At 41.4% G+C, this 26,908-nt stretch overlaps 1 protein-coding gene across 1 annotated transcript in view; it reads right to left on the bottom strand.

Moving 5' to 3' along the window:
- The window catches only part of GNA14 (G protein subunit alpha 14), a 179,482-nt gene that overhangs the window by 62,762 nt on the left and 89,812 nt on the right, over nt 1-26,908 (bottom strand). Inside the window, exon 2 of the mRNA XM_066367949.1 lies at nt 20,493-20,677. Within this exon, the coding sequence (XP_066224046.1) occupies nt 20,493-20,677 (185 nt within the window). The remainder of the gene's footprint in view (nt 1-20,492; nt 20,678-26,908) is intronic.

Below are 26,908 nucleotides of genomic sequence, written 5' to 3'. Positions count from 1 at the left end.
AGCTTGAAGGGACTTCTTGTGGTCAATTTCTAGAATCAAAAAGAGAGTAATACATTGAAATAAGAAGCAATGAATAAGAATCTAATGTGGCATTTTTTGGTGGTAAATACAAACAGCATAACATCCTTCACCATAATCATTTTTCAGTGTACAGTTCAGTGGCATTAGGGGCATTCATATTGTTGTGCGATCATCACCTTCATCTAGCTCCAGAACTTTTTCATCTTTGCAAACTGAAATTCCTATCTGAATAAACTGAAGTTATTAAACAATAACTGCCCATTCCCTATTCTCCCAAACCCTGACAACCACATTCTACTCTCTGCCCCTATGAATTTGACTATACTAGGTATCTTGTATAAGGAGAAATATTCAATCTTTTGCATCTAGTTTATTTCACTCAACATAGTATCTTCAAGGTTCATCCATATTGTAGCATGTGTCAGAATTTTATTTCTTTATAAGGCTGAATACCATTCCATTATATATACAGTACTGCATTTTGTTCATATGCCCATCTGTCAATGGACATGTGAGTTGTTCTCATTGGCTATTGTGAATAATGCTGCTATGGACATGTGTACCCAAATATCTGTTTGAGTATCTGTTTTCAATTATTTGGGGTATATACCAAGAAATGGAACTGCAGAGTCAAATGATAACTGTATGTTTAATCTTTTAAGGCCTAGTGAGTTTTGAAGAAGAAAGAAAATTAATTATTAGTAAGTATAAAAAATTTGACCATCAAAACCATCATTCTCCCCATGTATGTAATAGATATTACAGACAACGATCACCAGTGGATGCTAAAGGGTGAAGAAGGCCCTGGCTGGTTGGCTCAGGAATAGAACATCAGCCCAGTGTATAGACATCCCATGTTCAATTCCCACTCAGGGCACACAGGAGAAGCAACCATCTGCTTCTCTCCCTCTTCCCCTCCCACAGCCAGTGGCTCGGTTGGTTCAAGCATCAACCTTGGGCACTGTGGATAGTTTGGTTGGTCCGAACATCAGCCTAAGGCTTTGAGGATGGCTCGGTTGATTCAAACATTAGCCCAAGACAGGGGTTGCCGGATGGATCACGGTCAAAGTGCAGGTGGGAGTCTGTCTCACTATCTCCCCTCCTCTCACTTAAAAAAAAGGGGGGGTGGATAACAGGATGTTTACACCATGGCAAGTGTTACCCTTCACATTACTTATTAAATCACAGAGTGAAAGGAACTTTTACAATGGTGAGATCTGGCAGGAACCATGTTATCCAAGTGGTCAAACTTTAGAATCAACAATAAATAGTAGGACAAACTGGCATTGAGTGTCTCTTAAAAGTGCCCAGTGAGGAGGACACACCACCACATAGTATTCTTTATTCTCTAATAATAGTTTTATTAAGATATAATTCACATACCATGCACATACCTTTACCGCTCGAAGTGCACAATTCAATGTTTTTTTAGTATGTTCACGGAATTGTGCAACCATCAGTACAAAAATATTAGAGCATTTTCACCACCCCAAAGAAAATATACACCCATTAGTACTCACTGCCCATTTCCCCCATTCCTCCAACTCTAAACAACCATCAACTTCTTGCTTTCCCTGGATTTGCCTATTTTTGGAAATTCCATATAAATGGAATTATAAAATGTTGGACCTCTTGAGACTGGCTTCGGTTATTGAGCCTAATGTTTTCATGCATGTTGTAGCATTCATGCATGCTACAACATGCATGAATCAATACTTCATTCCTTTTCGTTGCCAAATAATATTCCATTATATAAATATGCCACATTTTATCCATTCATCAGTCAAAGGACATTAGTGTTTTCTCCACTTTTTTCCTATTATAAATAATGCAGCTCTAAACATTCATTTACACATTTTCTTGTGGACATATTTTCACTTCTCTCGGGTAAGGAACCAGGAGAGGAACTGTCGGGGTTTCTGGAACTCTGTTAATAACCTTTCAAGCAGTTTCCTGGCTCGTTCTTCTCCAAAGTGGCTACACCACTTACATTCCGTGTGCAGAGTAGGAGCTTTCCTCTAGAAACTATTTCTGCCGAATGTTTAAATCTAAGGAGAAAACAAAAATAGAAATCCTTTTTGTGGGGTATTTTATAAGACAACTGGCCCGGAACCTTCAAAAATGGCAATGTCACTAGAAACAAACATAAAAAGGTAAAGGGGGATGGTATAATTTAAAGGTGAATAAGGATAAAAATTAAATGTATTTATATTATGGGATACTTGATTTGTTCTTGGATATTTTTTTAAAAAAGAAACTACAAAGGACATATGAGGGCCACATGAAGACATTTGAACTAGCATTTTATATCATATAATATTATAGCTACAAAGACAACTTTCCTGGGTGTGTTAATGGTACTATAGGAGAATGCCCTGGTTCTAAGGAGACACTCCTTGATGTATGTAAGGGTGACATCAAGATGCCTGCATCTGACTTTTACTTACACAAAGAAAAAGAGTGTGAGTGTGTGAGTGTCCACATGCAAAAAGAGGGGAGGTAGAGATAGAAAGCATCACATAATGTTACCAGTTGGCTGAGGGTATGTGAGGGTTCATTGTTCTATTCTTTTAAGATGTTTTTCTAGTTGTGAAATTTTTCTTTGAAAAAGTTGAGAGGAAAAGTTATTTGAAGAACAACAGAAACCAAAAGATTTCTAACCCATAGAAAGCATGGTTTATTTTTAAAGCGAGAGAGACAGAGACAGGTAGGGAAAGACAGGAAGGGAGAGAGATGAGAAGCATCAATTCTTTGTTGTAGCACCTTAGTTGTTCATTGATTGCTTTCTCAGATGTGCCTTGACAGGGGGCTACAGCAGAGCGATTGACCCCTTGCTCAAGCCAGCTACCTTGGGCTTCAACCCAGTGACCTTTGGGCTCAAGCCAGCAATCATAGGGTCATGTCTTTGATCCCACGCTCAAGCTGGTGAGCCTGTGCTCAAGCCAGTGACCTTGGGGATTTCAACTGGGTCCTTTGCGTCCCAGGCTGATGTTCTATTCAGTGCACCACTGCCTGGTCAGGCAGAAAGCATAATTAAAATGTGGAAGAAGTGGGGAGAGAACTTTTGAGATGCCTCCTCAATTTATGATCTCAACTTCTGATGGGCTGATGTTTAAAAAAACTCAGTATCTGGCCCTGGCTGTTGGCTCAGTGGTAGAGCGTTGGCCCAGTGTGTGGATATCCTGGGTTAGATTTCCAGTCAAGGCACACAGAAGAAGCAACCATCTGTTTCTCTACCCCTCCCCCTCCCTCTTTTCTCTCTCTCTCTCTTTCTCTCTCTTCCCCTCCCCTAGCCATGGCTCAGTTGGTTCAAGCACATTGGACCTGAGTGCTAAGGATGGCTCTGTGGAGCCTCCACTTCAGATGCTAAAAATAGCTGTGTAGTGAGCATAACCCCAGATAGGCAGAACATTGGCTCCAGATGGGGGTTGCCAGGCGGTTCCTGACAGGGTGTATGCAGGAGCCTGTCTCTCCATCTCTCCTCTTCTCACTTGGAAAAAGAAAAAAAAACCCTCAGAACCTCACTTAAGACTCCTGTTTAGATCCATGCTAGATTGACATGAAACAGAGCTTGACTGAGATTCTTTCTAGCCTTTCTAACTTGCCTGGGGCACATCATTTGACCATTTTAGGCTGCAGTTATCTAAATCATGGAAAGATCTGGGTTAACCTAAAAGATACTTGAGTGTTCCTTTGAGCTCTGAAATCCTACTACTCTATAACCCTACTTTTTGAGTGGGATTTTGGATTAATCTCTCTTTGAATATATTCTCACTGGGGCTTTATGTCACAGAACGTAAGATGGAGTGAGTGACTTATTTCAATACTAATCAAGAATCATTAGCCACATTTAAAAAGATATGCCTGGACACGGTGGGAATATCCCGCAGTCTTTCTGCCACAGCAAAGGATCCAGATGGGTCCTGCTGCACATTGAGGTTTGGTTCCCAGTCAGTGGCCTCTGGGTATCTCACCAAGGAGCAAGCCTCATCCACGACCCAAGATGCCCCTGGGACAGCCAGGGAGACAGCCATGGAATGTTCCCCTCGGCCCTTTCTATATCAGGCTCCTTAGGATATAATTAGGAGGCAGCTCTCAGAACAGATGTGTACGGAGTTAGGTTGAAAAGTGCCCGGGAAGAGAAGAGGGAGAGGAGTGAGGAGGCATCTTGCCTGGAAATGTTCTAGGATTCTAAGATTACTTGATAAATGATGAAGTAGTCCAACCAGCCCTTTGGAGCAAGGGCAGATATTGTCAGAACTTGCCAAAGTCAAGAAGGGGCCAAACTGTCTCTATGTTAGATGTTAGAATAGCCCAGTAGATTTGAATCTCATGGCTGAAGATCCCATGGCACCAGACATTTTATCATATCAAAAAAAAAAAAGTTATTATTTTTAGGTCAGGAGAGAGTACAGGTTAAAAGGGAAAAGAAAAAACCTTTCTAAGATGACCAAGATCTTATGAAATTCCAGAACGTCCTCATATTATTTTCCAATTCTAAGATAGGTCCTTCATTTCTCTATAGCTCAGAAATTTAAAAGTCACTTAGTTCAGTTTCTTCACTTTACAAACAAGGAAGCAGTTCAGAGAGGGCCAGTAACTTGTGCCGGTTATCCAGCTCATTAGCCCCTAAGGCACTGTTCCAGGCCCTGCTTTGCTCACCAGAACAGACCTTACTCTTAGATCCCAAGACTGCCAGCCAAAGCACTTCTAACAGTATGCAGAAAACAGAAGACACAACATTCTGCATAGGGGTCCCTTGCACCAGCTCACTGAGAGAGCTTGAAGTACATGTGTGTAGGTGGGAGAGACCATGTTCACCTCTTCTTTCGGCTTGTTTTTCCCAGCTGAATTAAACCAAACTCAAGTGCATCTGGAAGTCTGAGTAAATTGGGGGTGAAACTAGTTAAAACTTATAATTCTACTTCAAACGTAATCCAGGCAGAATATCAAAGCTAAAATGAGTCCCACTTACACCATCACCAGAATATAGTTTTCAGGTTTTATTTGGTCTTTCCTGACTCTCTGGCACTAATTCGAAGGTCACTGTCAGGTTTTGTTTGTTTCAGTTTGCAAAATTATTTTGTAATCATTCTGGCTGGGAAATAATTTTAAATATTCTCCATATGACTGTTTCAAATCCACTTAAATCAAAGGTCTTCAATCCTCAGACTTCATCCAACAGATGCACAATCCTGATATTTCTGTTTTTCTTTCATTGCATGGCTCCTTTGGGTAAATATTGATGGAGATAATGCTGACAGTTGTGTGAGCAGGTTGGATCCCAGTCAGGGAGAAAACCATTTGAAAGTGGCCAGGAACAGAGATTTTGCGAAAGCGAAACTTTCTTTCATATAATTTACTGCTTCTATAGTTAAACTTCCAAAGGAAGATCCAAGACCTCTCGCATGACACATGACTTATCTCACCCATAGAGAAACGTGGAGCACAGGGGCTAACAGCTGGGCTGGGAAGTCAGGCCCCTGGGGTCAGTTTCCAGCTCTGCTATGCAATATCTGTCTGGTCTTGGGGAAGTTATTTAAACCCAGTAAACCTTGTTTCCATATCAGTTTCTATATGCTGATAGCATTTCATCCTCAACCAGTCTTCAGTGTGGATAGTGTCCCTTCAGTAAGGTCTGCCACAGATTCACACTCCTTTCAGTGGCCATCCTTAAGGAGCTATCAGCATGGGCAGAGCTGGCCCATGAGACGTGCTATAGCGCACCACAGTCTCCGCGGGAGACATGCAACAGAGTGACACGCCTAACCTCTGCCCCCTCCTCTCATATACTATCAAAGCACTGCCCCTGGGAGGGGAACCTGGGGTCTGCCAGACCTCAGGATGACCTGACGGGTAAGTCTGTCATATTCTAAGTAATAATTAGAAAGGTCACATGACTTAGTTATGAGCCACATTCTCTACCATTCGCACTAGATGAACAGACATGATAATTTGGTCACCATATAACTTCTTTGTCTTATTTCTCAATTACTCCACAACAAGGCTGCCGAGTTGTAAAGTAATTCACTGAGTCTCTTCTAACTATTGTAATAACCAAGCCCTTCTTCCTGACAGCACCATATTTTGGCCTTGTGGGATTTCAAAGCAGCTGCCTGGTGACAGCGTAAAAAGGGTCATCCTGCTGACAGCTTTCACAGGTGGAGTGCATTACTGTTCACCAAACACATCCCAAGAACTGGACACAGCCAATCCCAAGCATCCTACACTGGATTTTGAGCCCCTTGACTGTGCAAGCCTTCTTCATTATCTTGCAACTCAAAAGCAGTCTTTCCAATTCCCAAATATTTCTTTGGAGAAAGAAAAACAGGGCCGTGTAGACTCTCTGTTCCTTTTTGCCTGGTGTCACAATCCCAAAGGTAAGGATACAAAAACATATCATGTGAAAGAACAGCTCATCCTCCTCCAAGGTTGTGGCTATCACCCCAAGACATAGCTTCAAACAGCTTTGAATTTAGGATGTTATTTTCACACAACATTTTAATGTACTTCACTAACAATTATTGAGCAAAGGGATAAAGAGATGAACAGGACATAATTTCCAATCTCAGAGAACTCCTAGTCTGAAGTGGGAGTGATACATAAAGAATTATAATGTATTATGATCAATGCAAAGTATTATAGGTATGCTGAAAAGAATGCCTAACCCCAGGGATGATGGAAGAGGGAGGTTGTCAGAAAAGTCTGCTACAGTATTGAATTTCTTACTCAAGATAAATAAATGAAGTTAGCTATTTATGAGTGCAGAGGGAATGGGTGTCAGGATATTCTAATGGATGGAAAACATGAGCAATCAGAGAAACATGGGGTGTGCCAGAAACCACAACCCAACAGGGAGAACACATGAGGCCGGACAGTTTGTCAGAGACAAGTTCAGGAAAGGCCACATATGGCTGTAAGGTCACCTGTGTGGTGATCAGATTCTTTCGTCTCTCAGAAATTGGTTCTTTGCTGGATAGGCTTTTGGCAAACTAGCCTGCATTCTTCTCAGGCACTGAAGCTACAAAGGTGCGTGAAAGCAGAGATGTCCTTGGCCTTCACGGACCTGAGGCCTAGAAAGACCTGGCTAGGCAAAGGGAGAACGGAAGAGCAGAGAGAAGATCATGTGCAGAGTCCTGGGCTTGAAAGAGCGTTGTGGATACTGAGGCCAAAAGAGAGGAGGTCACTGTGGTTGGAGGCGAATGAGCAAGCAGCAGAGTGGTGGGGATGCTGCCGACTACGAGCCTGCTGCGTGGAACAAGGCCTGTCTGGTCTGTATTACCGGGTGCATTATGTTTTGTTTTTAATGCCAAAACTTGAGATTTCTGATGTTTTCCACCTGGAAGCAGTCTTTTATTTTTTTTTATTTTTATTTTTTGTGGTGGGGAGCATCACCGTTGTCTGAGAGGTGGAAGAAACAGACATGAATACTGTATTGCCTTTGAGGAACTCAGAGGGAGAGGGAGCTGGGAGCGACGGCCATGTAACAGCTTTGCATCAGGAAAGAGAAGCACTAACGGGCATGCAGCACGTGTCCTGGGAACCCCACAGAGAGAGTCCCTGAGGAGACCTTCACTCACTGGACCCTTCTTCCAGGGAAACAAAGAGACCATTAGTATATATCCTTGAAGCTCTAGGATTTAAAATAGTTGTCTATTTTATCTTCTCTTGGGCTCAAATTTTTAATTAGAAAGAATGTTTAGCTTGTCCCATTTGTTTAATTCCTAAAACAAGTATGTATCGTGTGCCTAATATTGCTATGGGTTGGCTCTTCACCTCTAAGTTTTCTAGGTGGAAGTGACTATTAGGCATTGTCAGCCATTCACGCTAACATCTAGTGGCAGAAATGCCACCCACCCACAAGCAAGGAAGCAAAACCATCATAAGTGGGTTTTTATAACCAAATTAAGGGAAAACTTGACTTTGCAGGATTAGGAAGGACATCAAGTCATATCTTTGCTATAGTAATAAAGATCATCCCTAGCCAAATAGAATAAAAACAAACCACTTTAACTACAGGGATGATCATTTGTCCCTTGTAGTTAAAAAAGTGGAGAGCATGATTTAAAAGGCAAGCTCTTGTTTCCCTTGAAACAAAGCCTATTGTCTGTGTACGCTCAGACATGTAGATAGCTGGAACAGCCAACCGCCTGATCTGAACTGGACCTTTCTGTTTGACAGTGGGAATTAAGACATCACCAGATACTGCCCTGGTCAGATAGCTCGATTGTTTAAGCGTATCATCCTAAAATACAGAGATTGCTGGTTCAATCTCTGTACATACAGGAGCAGATTGATGTTTCTGTCTCACTCTCTCCCTGCCTTTCTCACTAAAATCAATAAATAAAAATTTTTAAAAAGAAAGAAAAGAAATCACTTGTTAGAGAAGATTCTTTTGCCAATCCTTTAACCTCATCATTTGAAAAAAATGTTAAAGAAATCAAGCAAAGCCACTACACAGACTCTGCCTCATTTTTCTGCCATTTAGACCCAAGATTTCTGTGAGAGGCGTCCTTGCCCATAGATGCTTAATCTCGTGGTGATGATGTGAGAGCCACAGAAGATGCAGATGCCAGCATCTGCACAAAGGGTGCCATTCATTCATTCATTTACTCATTTGAAAACAGGTATTAAAAGCCTTAAATAATGGTATTATCTTTAGGAAAGAGGAGGCTGCATCTGCAGACCATACACACTCTGGAACATGAATTTCCTTACTGCACGTCAGGTATGTGTGTCTTTCTGGTTTTTATTTTGGTCTCAGTCAAAAAAATACTGGACCTGATACATGAACTCAGCAAGGTGGCAGGACATAAAATCAATATTCAGAAATCAGTGGCATTTTTATACACCAACAATGACCAGTCTGAAAGAGAAATTAAGGAAACAATCCCCTTCACTATTGCAACAAAAATAAATAAATAAAGTACCTAGGAGTATATTTAACCAAGGAGGTTAAAGACTTGTACTCGGAAAATTATAAAACATTGATAAAAGAAATCAAGGAAGATATAAACAAGTGGAAGCATATACCGTGTTCATGGATAGGAAGAATAAACATCATTAAAATGTCTATATTACCCAAAGCAATCTATAAATTCAATGCAATCCCTATTAAACTACCAATGGCATACTTCAAAGATATAGAACAAATATTCTAAAAGTTTATATGGAACCAAAAAAGAACACAAATAGCCTCAGCAACTTGAAAAAGAAGAATAAAGTGGGTGGTATCACACCTCCTGATATCAAGTTATATTACAAGGCCATTGTACTAAAAAAAGCTTGGTATTGGCATAAGAACAGGCATACAGATCAATGAAACAGAACAGAGAACTCATAAATAAACCCACACCTTTATGGTCAATTGATATTTGATAAAGGAGATAAGAGCTTACAATGGAGTAAAGACAGCCTCTTTAACAAATGGTGTTGGGAAAATTGGACAGCTACCTGCAAAAAAATGAAACTAGACCACCAATGTACACCATTCACAAAAATAAACTCAAAATGGATAAAAGACTTGAATGTAAGTCATGAAACCATAAACATCTTAGAAGAAATAATAGGCAGTAAGCTCTCCGACATCTCTCACAGCGATATATTTGCTGATTTATCTCCACAGGCAAGTGAAATAAAAGACAGGATGAACAAATGGGACTATATCAAACTAAACTTTTTTTTTTTTGTATTTTTCTGAAGCTGGAAACGGGGATAGACAGTCAGACAGACTCCCGCATGCACCCTACTGGGATCCACTCGGCACGCCCACCAGGGGGCAACGCTCTGCCCATCAGGGGGCGATGCTCTGCCCCTTCAGGGCGTCGCTCTGTCACAACCAGAGCCACTCTAGCGCCTGGGGCAGAGGCCAAGGAGCCATCCCCAGCGCCCGGGCCATCTTTGCTCCAATGGAGCCTTGGCTACGGGAGGGGAAGAGAGAGACAGAGAGGAAGGAGGGGGGGTGGAGAAGCAGATGGGGGCTTCTCCTGTGTGCCCTGGCCAGGAATCGAACCCGGGACTTCTGCACACCAGGCCGACGCTCTACCACTGAGCCAACCGGCCAGGGCCTTCAAACTAAAAAGCTTTTGCACAGCTAAAGACACTATGAACAAAATAAAAAGACAAACCACACAATGGGAGAACATATTCAACAATACGTATGATAAGGGGTTAATAACCAAAATTTATAAAAAATTTGTAAAACTCAACACCACAAAGGTAAACAATTTAATCAAAAAATGGGCAAAAGAAATGAATAAACACTTCTCCAAAGAGGACATACAGATGACCAATAGGCATATGAAAAAATGCTCAACATCACTAATCATCAGAGAAATGCAAATTAAAACCACAATGAGATACCACCTCACACCTGTCAGAATGGTTCTCATTAACAAAACAACACAGAGTAAGTGCTGGCTGGTGAGGATGTGGAGAAAGGGTAACCCTCCTGCACTGCTGGTGGGAATGTAGACTTGTACAGCCACTGTGGAAAACAGTATGGAGTTTCATCAAAAAATTAAAAATGGATCTGCCATTTGACCCAGCTATCCCACTTTTAGGAATATACGCTAAGAATATCAAATCACTGATTCAAAAGAAGACATGCACCCCCATGTTTAATCCACTCAGTGCATGAGTGGATTAAAAAACTGTGGTACATATAATATACACAATGGAATAGTATGTAGCTGTGAAAAAAGGAAATCTTACCTTTTGCGACAACATAGATGGACCTGGAGAATATTATGTTAAGTAAAATAAGCCAGGCAGAGAACGAAAAATATCATATGACCTCACTCATATGAGAAATCTAATAAACAATGTGAACTAAGGAACGAAATAGAGGCATTTGTGGGGTCAAAGGGACCAGAGGGAAAGGAGAAGAGGGGATGGGATCAGAGAGGGGAAGGGGATTAGTGAAATTATTATGTATACATAACACAGAGACAAAGAGAGCAGGACAGCAAATCCTGGAGGGAAGGGGAATGGCCTTGGGGGGAGGGACAAAAGGGTTATCAAGGGGAACACGGGGGTGGAGGGAGAGGGAGATATATTCGATGGGACACTTGAATCTATGAAAACACAATAAATTAAAATCAATTAATAAAAGAGTGTGTAAGAGAATAAGTCAAAGGCTAACCCTTTGAAAAGGATGATCATATGAAAAGTTATACAACTATTAGAAAGAATATAGTCAATCTCTTTTTCAAGATTGAAGACAAAATAAGCTCCTTAGAATGAGTATCTTTGTGTAATAGGTCTGAATCATACCAATAAATAGTAATCCAATCATCTAATAAAAAACACCTTAAAAATGGTATTATCTTTAGGGAAGGGAGGATGTATCTGCAGACCATACACACTCTGGAACATGAATTTCCTCACTGCAAGTCGGGTATGTGTGTCTTTCTGGTTTTTATTTTGGTCCTTTTTACTGTATTGAAGAACTTTTAGATTATATGAATTAAACAGCCTATGCTGACATATAAGGTCTACCAGAAAGATCTGTTCGTTTTTGGAATAAAACAAAATACAAATTTTTCTTACTGTCAATAAACTTTATTAAATAATATAATTGCCATTATTATTAATGATTTCTTGCCAGCGTGAGGGCAATTTGTATATCCCATTTTTGAAAAATATTTTATCTTTTGATGCGAAAAATTGAACCAGTGCTTGTTTGATATCTTCTTCATTTTTGAATTTTTTGCCCTTCAAAAAATTTTGTAAGGACAAAAACAAGTGATAGTCCGTATTATTCCTTCACCAAACACTTTCAATACACAATCATCCACAAAAGCAAACAATTTCCTAACCAGATCTTATAATAGGTCAACTTAAACAAATCTTGACTTCCAATTACAGATAGAAACTGCCAAAATATTTTAAAATTAGAGTTAGGGAAAATACAAAGCAATAATACCAATGTGGAAGCTAGTTCACATTAACTTAGATCATTCTTAATTAAACCTGATGAGTGTTAAGTGTCAGAAATCAAGATAAAATACATGAGACACAATGTCTCAAAGATCCCTGAAAACATTTGAGCTTCTGAAAAGAAGCATCAATGGAAAAAAAAAATAGCTTAGTGTTCTGGCTTCTAATGATTATGGTTTTACTCTAAAGGAAGATTACTGATAAACACACCCATTGTGTGTGCATGCAGAGGCAGGCATACAAACACATACAAAACCTTTTAACGATTTGTTTCTGTTGGGTTAGTTACTATATCCCATTTGAGCCCCTCACCTTTAAAAAAATCTTTTGATACAGAAAGAACACTTCCTATAATATTCTGCCTCAGATAATACTGCAGAACTTACTAACCAGTGAATAAGAATATCTCTGCCTCTAAATTCAGTAATACCAGATGAATGCATGATTCCCTTGGCAGGACTCCAAAATATACCCAGAGTATAATTTATGTCTTGACACAAGTTTATGGAATCCGTTCATCAGTGAGGTATCTAGGTGTTCAGAGAAGGCAGGGCTAAGGGGACAGCAGCATCAACACATCTGTCAGCTCTCTGCCCTCAGAAAAGGAGAGTACAGTTTTGCCAGAAGGAGAAAGCAAGTTGTAAAGGACTTCAGATCTCACAAGAACTTTATTAGCATCACTGATTATGATTCTAGCTTTTATTAAAGAGTTTGGAATCATGAGAGTGCAAGATAGCAACAAAAAAGGAAGCAATTTAAAAGATTTAAGGCGAATATTTCATATACGTGGGACAGATAGATAGATGTTCAAAGTGTCTGGATTGTTTGTAATTTTGTGAAATTTCCCCTTTTCACCAGATTTTTAAAAGCATTATTTTGGATATGGTAGGAGGTGTTAGCCCTGAGGAAGGAGGAGAAATTAATATTATATTTCAATGGTCTGATTTCCTTCTGATGGAGATTAAAGAGAAAACCAGTTCTTTCTCCATGACATTCTTTGGTATTTCCCAAAACCTTACATTTTAAGCTCTGATATGACTTTACACTAAAGTCAAGAGTGATTAATCAGAGAACCATTGGGATAAATAAATAAGCTACAGGCTAGGGTTTGGGTGGAGAATTTTTTGTTGTTGTTACACTAGCTGGAACTCTAAGTTCTTAGTAAGAAGTAAAATGTCCCAGACAATTTTTAATATCCAACAAGACATGGGAAGAAAGAGCCTAAATTGAACATTTGCCAGAGAGCCAGCAGCCCTGGGCTGCAGCCAAAGTCTGCTCCTGGGCCTCCCTATTCCCGGAGGCTCATGCAGAACCCGACTTCTCAAAGTGGCTCAGGAAGGAGGACTGAAAAATACATTTAAACAGATGTTTAAAAAATTAGAAAATAAGAGGGTCTTAAAATACTTCAAGCCCTGAGAAACTCTTCTACAAAAAGTGACATCAGTTGACTCTTGTCACTTAAATGGGCCTGATTTCCTCACATGAGTCTCTGATAGACCCTTCCGGAACTTTAGCCTCTTGCTGTCTTAGAATGAAAAGTTAAGCTGGAAGAGTTACAGACACACAGATGAGATGTTATCAAAGCTCTTTTTGCTGTTAAAAATATGTCATTTTCTATGATCCCGCCCCATAAACACTAGACTTTTTTAAAGTTGTATATTTGATGTTTAAGTTTTATACCTGGTAAGTTACCACCTCAACCAACAAAAATATCTATTAAGAGTGAGTAAACATTATGTAATTGCTTAATTTTCTAATGTGTCAGGTCTCTAATTACTCACATAACACAACTGTAAGCTACTTTTAGTATAAACAAAATCTACACCTTGAGCATGTTATCAACATAATATCTATCCCTGATTCTTTACTGAACAAAAAAAAAATATTATAATTTCCACATAACAAGTTGGAAAAGTGGGCAAGAAGGAGCCACTAATGTGACCTCCAGAGAATGAGATGCAGCCCTCTCCTTCCTTTGGACCCCACCCAGCCCTAAAGCTGTAGGCTTGATGCGTTGCTGGGCCCCTGAGAGACTAAAATGAAACCAACACAAAAATCTGACCTGAATTCAAAACTGACCCCTGAAGATGCTGTCAAGCATACCATCACCTAACTTCAGCAACACAGCCAGCGTGATGAACAAACAGACATCCTCACTGCTGGCCTCTCAACTTACCTTCGGATGGAGACCACTCAGTTCATTCCATGGAAAGGATCACCCAAAGTCTCCCTTCCACTATGGAAAGATTGATAGGAAAGCCGAATATATTGATACATTGAACACCTCTGAATAATATTGAGATATGTATATCAGGGGTTCTCAAGCTTGGCTGCCTAACCAGAATCACAGCTTCTAAAAGTCAACCCAAAATCTTAAGATTGCTTCCCAAGAATATTTAGCTCTGACACCTGGGGGTGGTAGCCGTGCAGCCGCAGCAAAGAACCCCTAGTGATTCCACTGTGCAGTCAGGACCGCAAACCAACCACTGCTTCAGATATCCTATGGCCTAATAAACTCAGCAGTCAGGTGAGGGGAACTCCAGGAGGTTGAAACTCAAGCCTCTACAGGGAACTGATGACAAAGCCATCTGTTTGTCCAAATGTAGAATCTGCCTAAATTCAAACACATCTCGCGGAGGCCTTGTGTGTCTATTCAATGCCCAACCTTTGGCTTGAGCAGTGTGATTGGCTAGATGGCCCACGCCCACCACCGGAACTGGGACTTACAATTCAGCGAAAGCTTCTAATGGAGTAAGCTGCTCTTTGAAGGGAATGTGGGAGCACTCACTTCTAGAAACACGAATTCTAAATTGGGTACTTAAAATGGAATGGCAGGCAAATAATTGTTTAATTATTAACTTTTCTTTTAAAAATGTTGTTTTTGTGAGGAGCCCTTGCAATCAAATTTGTGTAACTTACATGCAAATATGATGTGACCCCAGGGTTGTAAAGAGCTCCTAAAAGCAAGGGGTTGGGGAAGAAGCTGGAGTCTGTGGCCGAGAGAGCTCATAGACCTGATTCTTTCTCCAGGGACCCCTAAACATAGACCTCGAAGGTTTCTGAGAAGTCAGGCAGGCTGTCCTTCGCCCTTGGGGAATTCTGTACCAAATTTATCCAAGCAGATTCTACAGAACCTTTGAGGGGATCAGAAAGATTTGCTTCTAAGACAGGCCTAGAATGAGAGTTTTCAAATTGGAGATACTACAAACAGCAAAAAATATGAAGCTCTTTGGCCTTCAATGAAATCATCACCAATAAACATGAGTTAGAAGCTAACTAAAATTTAGGAGGCCTGCCACTGAGCAAACACCTTTGTAATATTTACTCAAGAAGTCATAAATTCTAATATGTGCTCACACGACCCTCTTGAGAGACATTCATAAAAATTAAGGTTTATCAACAGAGTGAGCTAAGACATATGAATTATTTCTTTTTTTTTTTTTTTTTCCGTTTTTCTGAAGCTGGAAACGGGGAGAGACAGTCAGACAGACTCCCGCATGCACCGGACCGGGATCCACCTGGCACGCCCACCAGGGGCGATGCTCTGCCCACCAGGGGGCGATGCTCTGCCCATCCTGGGCGTCGCCATATTGCGACCAGAGCCACTCTAGCGCCTGAGGCAGAGGCCACAGAGCCATCCCCAGCGCCCGGGCCATCTTTGCTCCAATGGAGCCTTGGCTGAGGGAGGGGAAGAGAGAGACAGACAGGAAGGAGAGGGGGGGTGGAGAAGCAAATGGGCGCTTCTCCTGTGTGCCCTGGCCGGGAATCGAACCCGGGTCCTCCGCACACTAGGCCGATGCTCTACCGCTGAGCCAACCGGCCAGGGCCTATTTCTTTAAAAATAAAAGCAGACAAGGTAGAAGAAAATATTCTTCAAGGCCATACTTTAATTGGAAAAAATACATGTTGGTTAAAAACCAGATGCCGCCTGGAAGTGGTGGTACAGTGGATGGAGTGTTGACCTGGAGTGCTGAAATTGCCAGTTCGAAACCCCAGGCTTGCTGGGTCAAGACACATACAACAAGCAATAGACAAACAATGAACAATTAAAATGAAGCAACTGTCAGTTGTCCCTCCCCTCTCTGTAATGTCAATGAATAAAATCTAAAAGAAAAAAAGATGCTGAACTAAATTTCTGATAATTTTTCTTTCATAAGCAGCCTGTCTGTGATAGGTAAAAGTTTTCAACAATCATAATTAAGTATAATCTTGCTAACATTTAAAATTTAAAATATCTAAAGTCACTTTTCACTTCCATATACATACTTTTTTTTTATTTTTTATTTTTATTTTTTATTTATTTTTTTTTCTCATTTTTCTGAAGCTGGAAACAGGGAGAGACAGTCAGACAGACTCCCGCATGCGCCCGACCGGGATCCACCCGGCACGCCCACCAGGGGCGACGCTCTGCCCATCAGGGGGCGATGCTTTGCCCATCCTGGGCGTCGCCATGTTGCGACCAGAGCCACTCTAGCGCCTGGGGCAGAGGCCACAGAGCCATCCCCAGCGCCCGGGCCATCTTTGCTCCAATGGAGCCTCGGCTGCGGGAGGGGAAGAGAGAGACAGAGAGGGAAAGCGTGGCGGAGGGGTGGAGAAGCAAATGGGCGCTTCTCCTGTGTGCCCTGGCCGGGAATCGAACCTGGGTCCTCCGCACGCTAGGCTGACGCTCTACCGCTGAGCCAACCGGCCAGGGCCCATATACATACTTTTAAGAAAGTGTTCCCAGCTCTGAAAAAAAATAAGATAATCAAACTAAATATTTAGCAAAAAAGAATTGAGGGAAGTAATATACCAAGGCTTCATTCATCCCTGCCTTCACTAACCAACTGTTTTAAGTGATACAATACTTTGTAAAGAAGATAATACAGTATATATCATGTTCTTTTAATTATTTAATACTATTGGAACAGTAATTATTTTATCATTTTATGACTTAAGTGAGTATGGTACTTTGTTACAGTATCATGTTTAGAAGTCAATTTTAGGCCCTGGCTGGTTGGCTCAGCAGTAGAGCATCGACCCAGCGTCTGAAAGTCCAGGGTTTGATTCCGGTCAGGGTACACAGGAGAGGCGACCATTGGCTTTTCACCCCTCCCCCTCCCCTTCCCTTTTTCTCTCTCTTTCTCTCTCTTTATCCCCCTCCTGCAGCCATGGCTTGATTGATTCAAACACATCCCCCTAGGTGCTGAGGATGACTCCGATGAGCCTTCACCTCAGGCACTAAAAATAGCTAGGTTGTGAGCATCAGCTCCAGACAGAGGGTTGCCAGGGGAGGGGTGAACCCAGTCAGGGCACATTCAGGAATCTGTCTATCTCTCCTCCTCTCACTTAAAAAATAAAAAGTAATTTTAAGAAATCAATTTTAGTCCACAGAGAAAGTTATTCAGACAACAACAAGAAGGAATAGATGAAAATTACCTAAAGAAGTAACAGAAGAAACAATGAGTCCATTTTTCATTCTTGAACTTGCCCCTGTAATAATCTTATATTTCTTGAATGCTGTTTAATGTGTAGAGTACTTCCTTTTGCTTGTGTTGGCTTAGGAAGTAGAGCATGTGCGGGCTACATTGAAGGATGGAGAAATGTAAGACCAGAGAGGTTATCTGGCCCCCCCCTAGGAGTAGGTGGACAATCACAGCCTGTGGATTTAATCCACTTGAGGTCTGTTTTTGTATGGACCATGAGTTAAGAGTAGCGTTTACATTTTGCTAATAGAGTTTACAAGAGAGTCCCATTCACTTATACATTGCCTATGGCTGCATTTGCACTACAACAGCAGAGCTGAACACAGAGACTGTTTAACCCTCAGAGTCAAAAATATTTCCTTCTGGCCATTTACAGAAAAAGTTTGCTGACTCCTGCCTGAGACCCACCGGGGAATCATGAGCAGAGTTCATATTTTTAGGAATGAATCCCATGTTCTTTCCCCACAATCTTTGCCTTTCCTTAAGCCATTTCAGCATGTGGTTCATCCCAGGCACTTGTCCAAGGGATAAAAGGAGGTTTAGGAAGCATGAAAGTAGGTTCTTGAAATAAGAAAGAAGGCATTGAGGATGGAGCCAGATACAATAAATGAGGAGGAGACGGGAGGTATAACTGACTTGTCTCCTAGTTTCACAGGTCTGTGGAAGAAGAGAGATTCTGCTCTAGCATGGACCAAATCCCGAATCTCATCCATACCTGATTTAGATGTGTTAAATGATGAAATTTGGGACTGACTGAGTTGATATCTAGAATAGATATGAGATAGAGTTGATGCTGGAATGGATTAAGACTTCACGGAATATTGAAAGGCGGTGAATTTATATTGCTTGTGGGATGGACATGAAGTTGGGGGCAGACTATACTGAGTTAAATAGCAACCCCCTGATATTCATGCAAATCCCAACCTCAAAAGTAACTATATTTGGAAGTGGGGTCTTTGTAGATATAATCAAGTTACAATGAGGTCACCCTGGATTAGGGTGGGCCCTATTCAATGACTAGCATCCTTATAAGAAGAAGAAAATTTGGACACAGAGAAAAGAATACCATGTGAACACGGAGACCCACAGGGAGGACTCTATGTGAAGACAGAGGCAGAGACCGGAAAGGACGTCAGAGATTGTCAGCAGGGACCAGAAGCCTGTAGAGAAGCACTGAACAGTGTCCCTCAGAGATTACAGTTGGAAGCAATAAACCTTAATTTCGGATTTCTAGCCTTCAGAACTGTTCCCGCATACATTTCTTTTAAATCACTCTGAGGTCCTTTGCAACAGCAGCTGCAGGAAACTGAACTAGATTAGTGGGTAGGTGAACACGGCCTGATGACAAAGAATTCAGATCAAAAGAAAAGGAGAAAGTGGTAGAAGTCAAACTCCATCAAACCTTTTGGTTAACAATACAAACTCAGAGTACCTCTCGGAGAACTCAAGGGAAAACAAAGCAAAACAAAAACCCAGAGCCCTTGATTACCAAAACCGATCGGGTTTTACAAACACGGCACCAAGCAGAACTGACTTCCACTTAAGCATTTTCTTCCCCGTAGGTCTGTTTACCGATCCACCCCTAAATTCCCAGCTCTCCCCAGCAGTCACCCTGCTATAACTGAGAAACCAAATGCATTTTATTAATACAACAGAGAGAAGCAGATTCACCGAACAACAAGAATGGTCCTGACGTACCTCTTATTTTAATCCTAAATTTTCACAGATGGACTAATTTTTAAAATACCTTGCATAGGGTGATTAAAAAGAACGACACAGGTTCAAAAGATACCGTGTGTGTACTCAATACCAATGTACAAGAATCATAAGAATCACTTCCGGAATCGCCCCATGGCTCAGGATGCGCCTCTCACATTACTTGGCGCCAGCTACATTAAAGGCTAATTGCCCCCCAACACACACACTTTTTGGTATAACACTGATGAAAGTTGAAGCTACAGGCAAAATACATTCGTTCATTTCTTCAAAACAGCAAGCAAATGGTGGTAGATACCAATTTGCAGACACAATTTAAAAGTAAGTCTAAAATTTGGTGCATACTATTATTCTGTGTAATCCAGTCACTGAAAAATAAAGAATTTAGATTACTTGCTTTGGAAGCCTTTGTATAGTATATATGTATATATACATACACACACACATGAATACAGGTGCTGCAAATTCATGATAAAGTTGTCCCTGGGGTCTAGATCGAAGCCCATGTAATTGCTGGCTTTTTAGTAGCTATATTTCTTTTTAATAGGTCCACAAGGGACTCATCTCAGACAGAATTTTTCTCTTTATCATCATGTCCTGTTGTAATTTGGTATTATTTTAAATAAACTCTATTTCTAATCCAGATTCCTAATAAATTCAGACGTGGTATATTCCAATGGACTTGCATTTCAATATATCACATAAAATTTTACTTGCCTCCTCCCACCATCCTGCCTCATTATCTCCTCTGGTCTTAAACAAATTTATATTTTAAATAACCAGCTGTGTTAGGAAAGTCAATGCTGACTCGATACCATTACTTTATCAGTCCATTGCCAGTTGGGATATAAGCATTGCTCTCATAAGCTGTCACTGAAATCCAAGAAGGACTAGCTCTCAAAAGAAATAAACAGAGCCCACTGCTTTCTCTGAATAGTCTACAGGGTATTTGTGAACATATTTCCTAAGACTGGAAATTCTTAAAAAGTTGACCATTCTAAACCCAAGGTCTCCTTTGCTGCAATGACAAACTAACCGGGTATTTAAGCTGAAATAGAAAATGTGTATGTCTCCCTTTTCTCAGTGCTTGAAATAAGCAAACTAAACAAAGACCCACACTGCAGAATCCCTTGACGCAGCATAGCCCACACTACCACTGTGATAGAGCTCCCGCATAAATGAGACCACAGGGCTGACTCATTTCATCACACTGCTCTGGACTCTGAGCTCAAGAGCTTCTTTTGGCCTCTGACCAAAGTATTCCGTAAATCTTGCTTGCAAACATCTGCTAACCAGAGCGGGAAAGCATGCAAGCACAAATGGGGCCAACCCGCCCCTCAAGCGCTTTACCTTGTTCTGCTCACACACATACTGGATCCTCAGGGTGTCCATGGCTCTGATCATGGCTTGCATGGCCGTGAAGATGTTTTGGTAAACCAGCTTCGTGAACCCCTTTCTGTCTTCATCGCTGTAACCAGACCCATGGATAATTCTCATTTGCTTGATAAAGGTGCTTTTGCCACTTTCACCAGTTCCTAATGAGACAAAACAAGGAAAAAACACAGTCAGCAGTCTTCTAAAGGAACGCATTCAGAAAGATAGGACCTCTCGGCACTGCCAGTTCATATCGTAATTAACCAGTTTGTAGGGTGAACTTGGATAAGGACTGTCAAATGCCAAGGCAGGCGAGCAGCATCCTAAACCCCGGCCAGAGGGGTCTTTACCCTGGACACTGTGCTTTAGAAGGTCTCAAATCAATCAATCAATCAGCCTCTCTCCCTCTCTCCCTCTCTCTCTCTCTCTCTCTCACTCACACACAATTTATTAAGGACACATGAGTGTCTGTGTCACTTGGAGTAATCTTAAACTTATCAGCTCTTGTGATTAATACTGTCTAGGCCCCAGGAAACTGCTCCTCCACATCCCTTGCCCTAAGTCTTCAAAGCAATTGGCACCCAGACGCTTGAGGGTTCCCCACTGCTAACAGGTCAGTGGCATAATGGAAGCTGCTTCAGGGTGCAGGGAGGATGTGAGCAGCAGGGACACCTGGGGAAGAGAAGAGGCTCACTCTCTTGTCAATTCCGTCCTTCCAGATACATGAGCACAGTGACCCTTGCACAATGAAGCACCAGCCCCATTGGACCAAGTGTCTGTGTCCTTGCTCCTTCTCACATTCCAATTTGTAGTTCAGGAGGTCCTCTCACCCACCCCTAGCAGCTCAGGAACAGTTAAGAGCATCAGATCATTTCTATTGCTCTTAATTTTGTATAGTTGTCCAGACATGTGTGATATATGATGCTTTGCCTTAATATTGAGATACTGCTTGAAAAGACAGTAAAAGTTGTTATGTAAGTGATAAAGATTTATATGAAGGAATTCAAATATTTTCTGTGGTGAAGAATATTTATGATATGAAGACCTACTGCCATGTCTGGAACATGATATGTTATATATAGGGTTTATTTTCAAATCTAAATCCTGCTTTACCAATTTTGTTAACAATTCAAGTTGACATGCTTTTCGGAGGACAAAGTTTCTTCAAATTCAAATGATTGAGACATTATCTCTCAGAACTAAAAGGACTCAAGAAAAGCTGCACACTTCAAATATGTGAATTGTGTGACATGCAAATTATATTTCAATAAAGCTGTTGAAAAGTTGAAAAATTGTCTAACTTGGTATTTCTGTCAAAAAACCCCACAAAACTATATAAAAATCTTAATCAAAACAACATAATTAGTGATTTTTTTCTATAAAGAAGACAAACATGAAATAGGAAATAATTATAAAGTCTTTATGTTATTAATCAAACGTCTCACTGATACAACAGAACACCTAGATAATGCATTTATAGTTAAGTTCAATTGCCTTTGACACTTTGTCAACTCTTAGTCATAAAAAATCATAGTTGCACATACCATTAAAATTTTATTGATTGATTTTTAGAGAGATATATAGAAAGAAACATGGATTTTTTTTGTTATTCTATTTATTTATATACTCATTAGTTGATTCTTTTAAGCGCCCTGATTGGTAATGAAACAATGTTCTAACCAATGAGATACTCGGCCACAGCCTGTATGTAGTTTTCTCTTTCTTTCTTTCTTTCTTTCTTTCTTTCTTTCTTTCTTTCTTTCTTTCTTTCTTTCTTTCTTTCTTCCTTCCTTCCTTCCTTCCTTCCTTCCTTCCTTCCTTCCTTCCTTCCTTCCTCCCTCCCTCCCTCCCTCCCTCCCTCCCTTCCTTCCTTCCTTCCTTCCTTCCTTCCTTCCTTCCTTCCTTCCTTTTTTTTTTTTTTTTTTTTTGACATTTTAGTTATATGTTTTACAGGGTAGGGAAAAAGAATGTATTGATAACAGTTTGTTAGCTTTATTACAACCTATAACTATTATGACTTATAGGACATGGGTCACCATTTATACTCAAATCAAGACCCTGAGAAACACTTAAGGGACTCTTATCTTTTTCCATGTTGATAATTGACACAACTGTTAGTATTTAATAAGATTTCTCATTGTAAGAAAAAAAATGTTCCTTCAGATCAATTTTTTTCAAAACACAAATCTGCTTTTCTGTCTGTGTCCCTATCCTCAGCTCAAAACCCTCAACAGCATCAACTCTGTTCAGACAGACAGACAGACAAAACTTAGCGTGGTCAACAGGCTGTGTGGTCTGGCCCCTCCGTCCTCACAGCCACTTCTCACAACACAGTTTCATCTACTATCCTCACTGCAGCCACACTTTCATATCCTGCCTTCTTGAGACCTTGGCACATGCTTTGCACATCTTACAATGGTCTTTCTTTGTTCTACTCACCGTTGCTCTTGGCCTGGCCTCCCTGTCAAGGTCAAGTCTTTGTATTCTAGGTTCTCACGGTACCATGAACTTATTTTTGCAACATTTGCTCCTATACTTTTTGTCCATGTCATTCTCCTGTCTCCCCTCCCAGCCTGCATGTTCTGTAAGGAGAAACAGGGCCACGTTTGTTTGACTCATACTCTCTCCTGGAGCCAGGGATATTGTCTAACACTAGCATATGCTTAATAAGCTTTTTAAAAATTGTGGTAAAATAGACAAAATTTACCATGTTAATCATTTTTAAGTGTACAGCTCAGTAGTATTAAGTCCATTCATATTGTGCAACCAATCTCCAGAGCACTTTGCATCCTGCAGAACTGAAGCTCCACACCCGTTAAACAAGTGCCCATTCCTCCCTCCCTGGGGCAACCTCCATTCGGCTCCCTGTCTCTAGAAATCTGACCACCCTTGGTGCCTCATTTAAGTGGAATCATGCAGTACTTGTCTTTCTGTGACTGGTATATTTAACTTAATGTCTTCAACGTTCATCCATATTGTGGCATATACTGGAATTTTCCCCCTTTTTAAGGCTTGAATAATATTCCAGTATTTTTGAATACATCACAGCGATAAAGAATTCATCCAGCCTTAAGTCCTACTATCCGAAATCAGGAATATGGAGTGGGTAATCCTCTCGCAGCTACTCTGTTTGCTATGTGGGTAGCAGTGACTTCAACCATGGCAGGAACCACCACAAAATGTGGCCTAGCAGGAGCCTTGTCCTGAATCTCTGTGACCTTTCCTAGGTGACTCTCCCAGTCCCAGTAACAGTGAATAAAAGAGTAGTCACTATGTACCAAGTACTCTACACAAATTATCACCCTTAATCTGCATGGCCAACCTACAAGGTATATACTATTATCATTATCTTTCCTTTACAGATGAGAAACCTGGGACTAAGTTACCTCTGCAAAGTCACACAGCTTTCAAGAGAAAAGATGAGGATTTCAGGGCAATCAGAATACTGACAACCTTTGTCAGAGAAGAAAGTTGGGGTTATGACCAAAAGGACATGGTTATACTATTCTAATGAGGACAATTCTGAAGTTCACAGCCACACACTTAACCCTAAGTCCCGGCAGAACCACTATCTCACTTTTTTTTTTTTTTTTTTGAGAGACAGACAGACAGGAAAGGAGAGAGATAAGAAGCATTAAACCATAGCTGTGTCATTTGAGTTATTCATTGATTGCTTCTCATGTGTATACCTTGACTGCGGGGGTGGGGGGGGGGGCGTTCAGCAGAGCCAGTGACCCTTTGCTCAAGCCAAAAACCTTGGGCCCAAGCCAGCACTCTTGAGACCATATTGATGATCCCACACTCAAGCCAACAACATCACACTGAAGCTGGTAAACCTGTGCTCAAGCACATGCTCAAGCTAGCGACCTCGGGGTTTTGAACCTGGGAACTCAGCATCCCAGGCCAATGCTCTATCCACTGCACCACCACCAGTCAGACAGGCCCACCGTCCTATAGGTATGCACTACGGGGCCACGAGGGAGAACGTTCAGACAGGTGAGCATCCACAGAAGCAGTCTCACTGTTAGCTCACTCACAACTCCAGTAGCGAGAAAGGTGGTGGCTGTCTTCCCACGACAGAGGTGAGGCGCCTGGCTGCATGTCAGCGAACAAGGGAACACTGCTGCAAACAGAGCTGGGGCTAGAAGCCAGGCCACCACCACCTCGGCCTTCCAGGTTCGCCACAAACATCACCTCCCCTGCAGGAGTTTCTTCCCCTCCAATTCCCAACAGCTGGGCCTGCCCCCTCTGAACTCTCAAAGGGTCTGTGGACACGCAGTGGAGCTCAACCCCAACTGCTTGTTCGAGTTCTCTCACCACACCCTTAGTTCAGTAAGGATCACTTGGGTACCACAAACACTGAGCCTGCTATATAACCAGCTCTCGAAGAATGGCTACATGAAGGCGTAACTGGAACCAACATGAGAAATCACAGCTTTCCTCCATAGGTCTCATATCATGAATAATTACAGAAAAAATGTGATATAAATTATCTAAAGATGATTGCGATGACACTTGGCTGCCTCAACCCCATATGATAACACAAGGACTTGTGGGAAGACCCTATACTACCAGGGCTTGATCCAAAGTCCCTGATCAGATCAAATCTCTGCTCTTGCAGAATCTTGGGATCCCTGTATCTTCCGTTCCCAGCAAGGCTGACTTCTGATCCAGCACAACCTTGCCCCAACCAAGCCTTAACACTCACTTTTACATTCTATATACCACAATGCTAACATGCACAGAGAGACTGTGTGACTAACTCAAGGAAAACTATGATGTTGGCCCTGAAACAAAACAAAACAAAAAGAAATCACTCGTGACTCAGCCCAGACACAGGTAGAGACTCCTTTTAGTTATAAAGGCATTCATTTACAAAAGGTTAAAGCTAGCCCTACCACTTGCCACAAATATATACACATTTCTAAAATGTCATTCATTTTTGCTTTTGGACAGGGAGCATTTTAAAAAGAAAATGTGTTTAAAGATTAATAAAGAATATGCAAATATATTTGATTAATACTAGTATTTTAAAGTATTTTTTCAGTTCTATATATTGGTTATTTGAAGACTAAAAAAACAAACATAGAACAAAAAAGGACAGGTTAAAGGCGAAGATTGTGTAAGAGCACACCACTGGGGTGGAGGTCAACAGAGCAGACTCTGTCTGGGAGGGTCTCTTGCTCTCATTTAAGCCTTGACCCAATTAATGTCTTCTTCTCAAGAAAGGGAACTGAAAATCAAAAAGATCAAACAGTTTATTTCATCTTTGTCCAAGGTCTAAGTTTGTCCAAGGTCACCCAGCTTGGAAGGGTTGGGTCTTGGGTCTAACTCCAGGTCTGTGCTGGTACGTGCGCTCCCCATGAAAACACCATGTGCTGGTTTTACTCTCTTTCCCCCAAATAAATGTCCAAGTCACACCCTCACTGGCTGAAGCACAGTCTTCATCTGGTACTGAGATTCTAACACTGGGGACGTTATCTTTTATCCTTCAGATGGTTCTGGCAGCAGATGGGGGTGGAGGAGAGAAGGGGCAGGAGATGAGGATCTCTCTGCAATGACAGCTGTGACCAGGACCATGGGGACCAGGAAACTCAAGCTGAAGATCCGAGTTGAGTTTCCTCACTGTTTCTAAACAGAAAGTCAATACTTGGACCCCAGTCATAACCACTTGTCCTGTACAAGTAAAAGAAAAACTAAAGGATACGACTTTTCAGAGTGGCAATTATTGGTGATTGGCGGATTAGGCCACTGAGCTTTTACATTCTCCCTAATTACGTGTTAGAAAACGTGGTTTGGGTCAATAGCATGGGTCCACTTGACTCTGTTTCTTGTCTTTTTGTGAGGACTTTCTCACTTGCTGCCCCACCAAATCAGCATGGTGGTGGGCACTCTTCCAGGGCCAGAACAACTGCAGGGCCCTGAACCTCAACAGAGCAGACTCTGTCTGGGAGGGTCTCTTGCTCTCATTTAAGCCTTGACACAATTAATGTCTTCTTGCGAGCAGCTTGGAAGGTGAACTCTGCTGTCAGGTGTTGAGAGACTCATTGGGAGGCCACCAGGCAGGGTGGGGATGGGTGGGGGGATGGAAGGGCGGGGAGAACAGCTGCGAGAAGGACTTTTGCTCTTGGACATAAAGCTGTTAAAACAGATGCAGAAAGGAATGTAATTACAATTTTGTTTCTAGATTGTGTTGCAAATATAAATAAGGTAAATGGCTCTCTTCCATTTGGTTTTTGTATTTTGGGGGAAAAAACCAACAATGGCCATAAGTACCTTTAAGCTTTTATTAAGAGCCTGTTCCACCTGACATTCTTGCTTAGCACCATCCTGCCGCACTGTCCTCTGAGTAACAGCAGCTGGTGAGTTCTGGGTCAGCACTCTGGCCTCCT

Source organism: Saccopteryx leptura, chromosome 2, assembly GCF_036850995.1.
Source record: "Saccopteryx leptura isolate mSacLep1 chromosome 2, mSacLep1_pri_phased_curated, whole genome shotgun sequence".
NCBI classification, from domain to species: Eukaryota; Metazoa; Chordata; class Mammalia; order Chiroptera; family Emballonuridae; genus Saccopteryx; species Saccopteryx leptura.
Note: the sequence above shows the minus strand (reverse complement) of the source record. Positions and strands in the feature narration are given on the sequence as shown.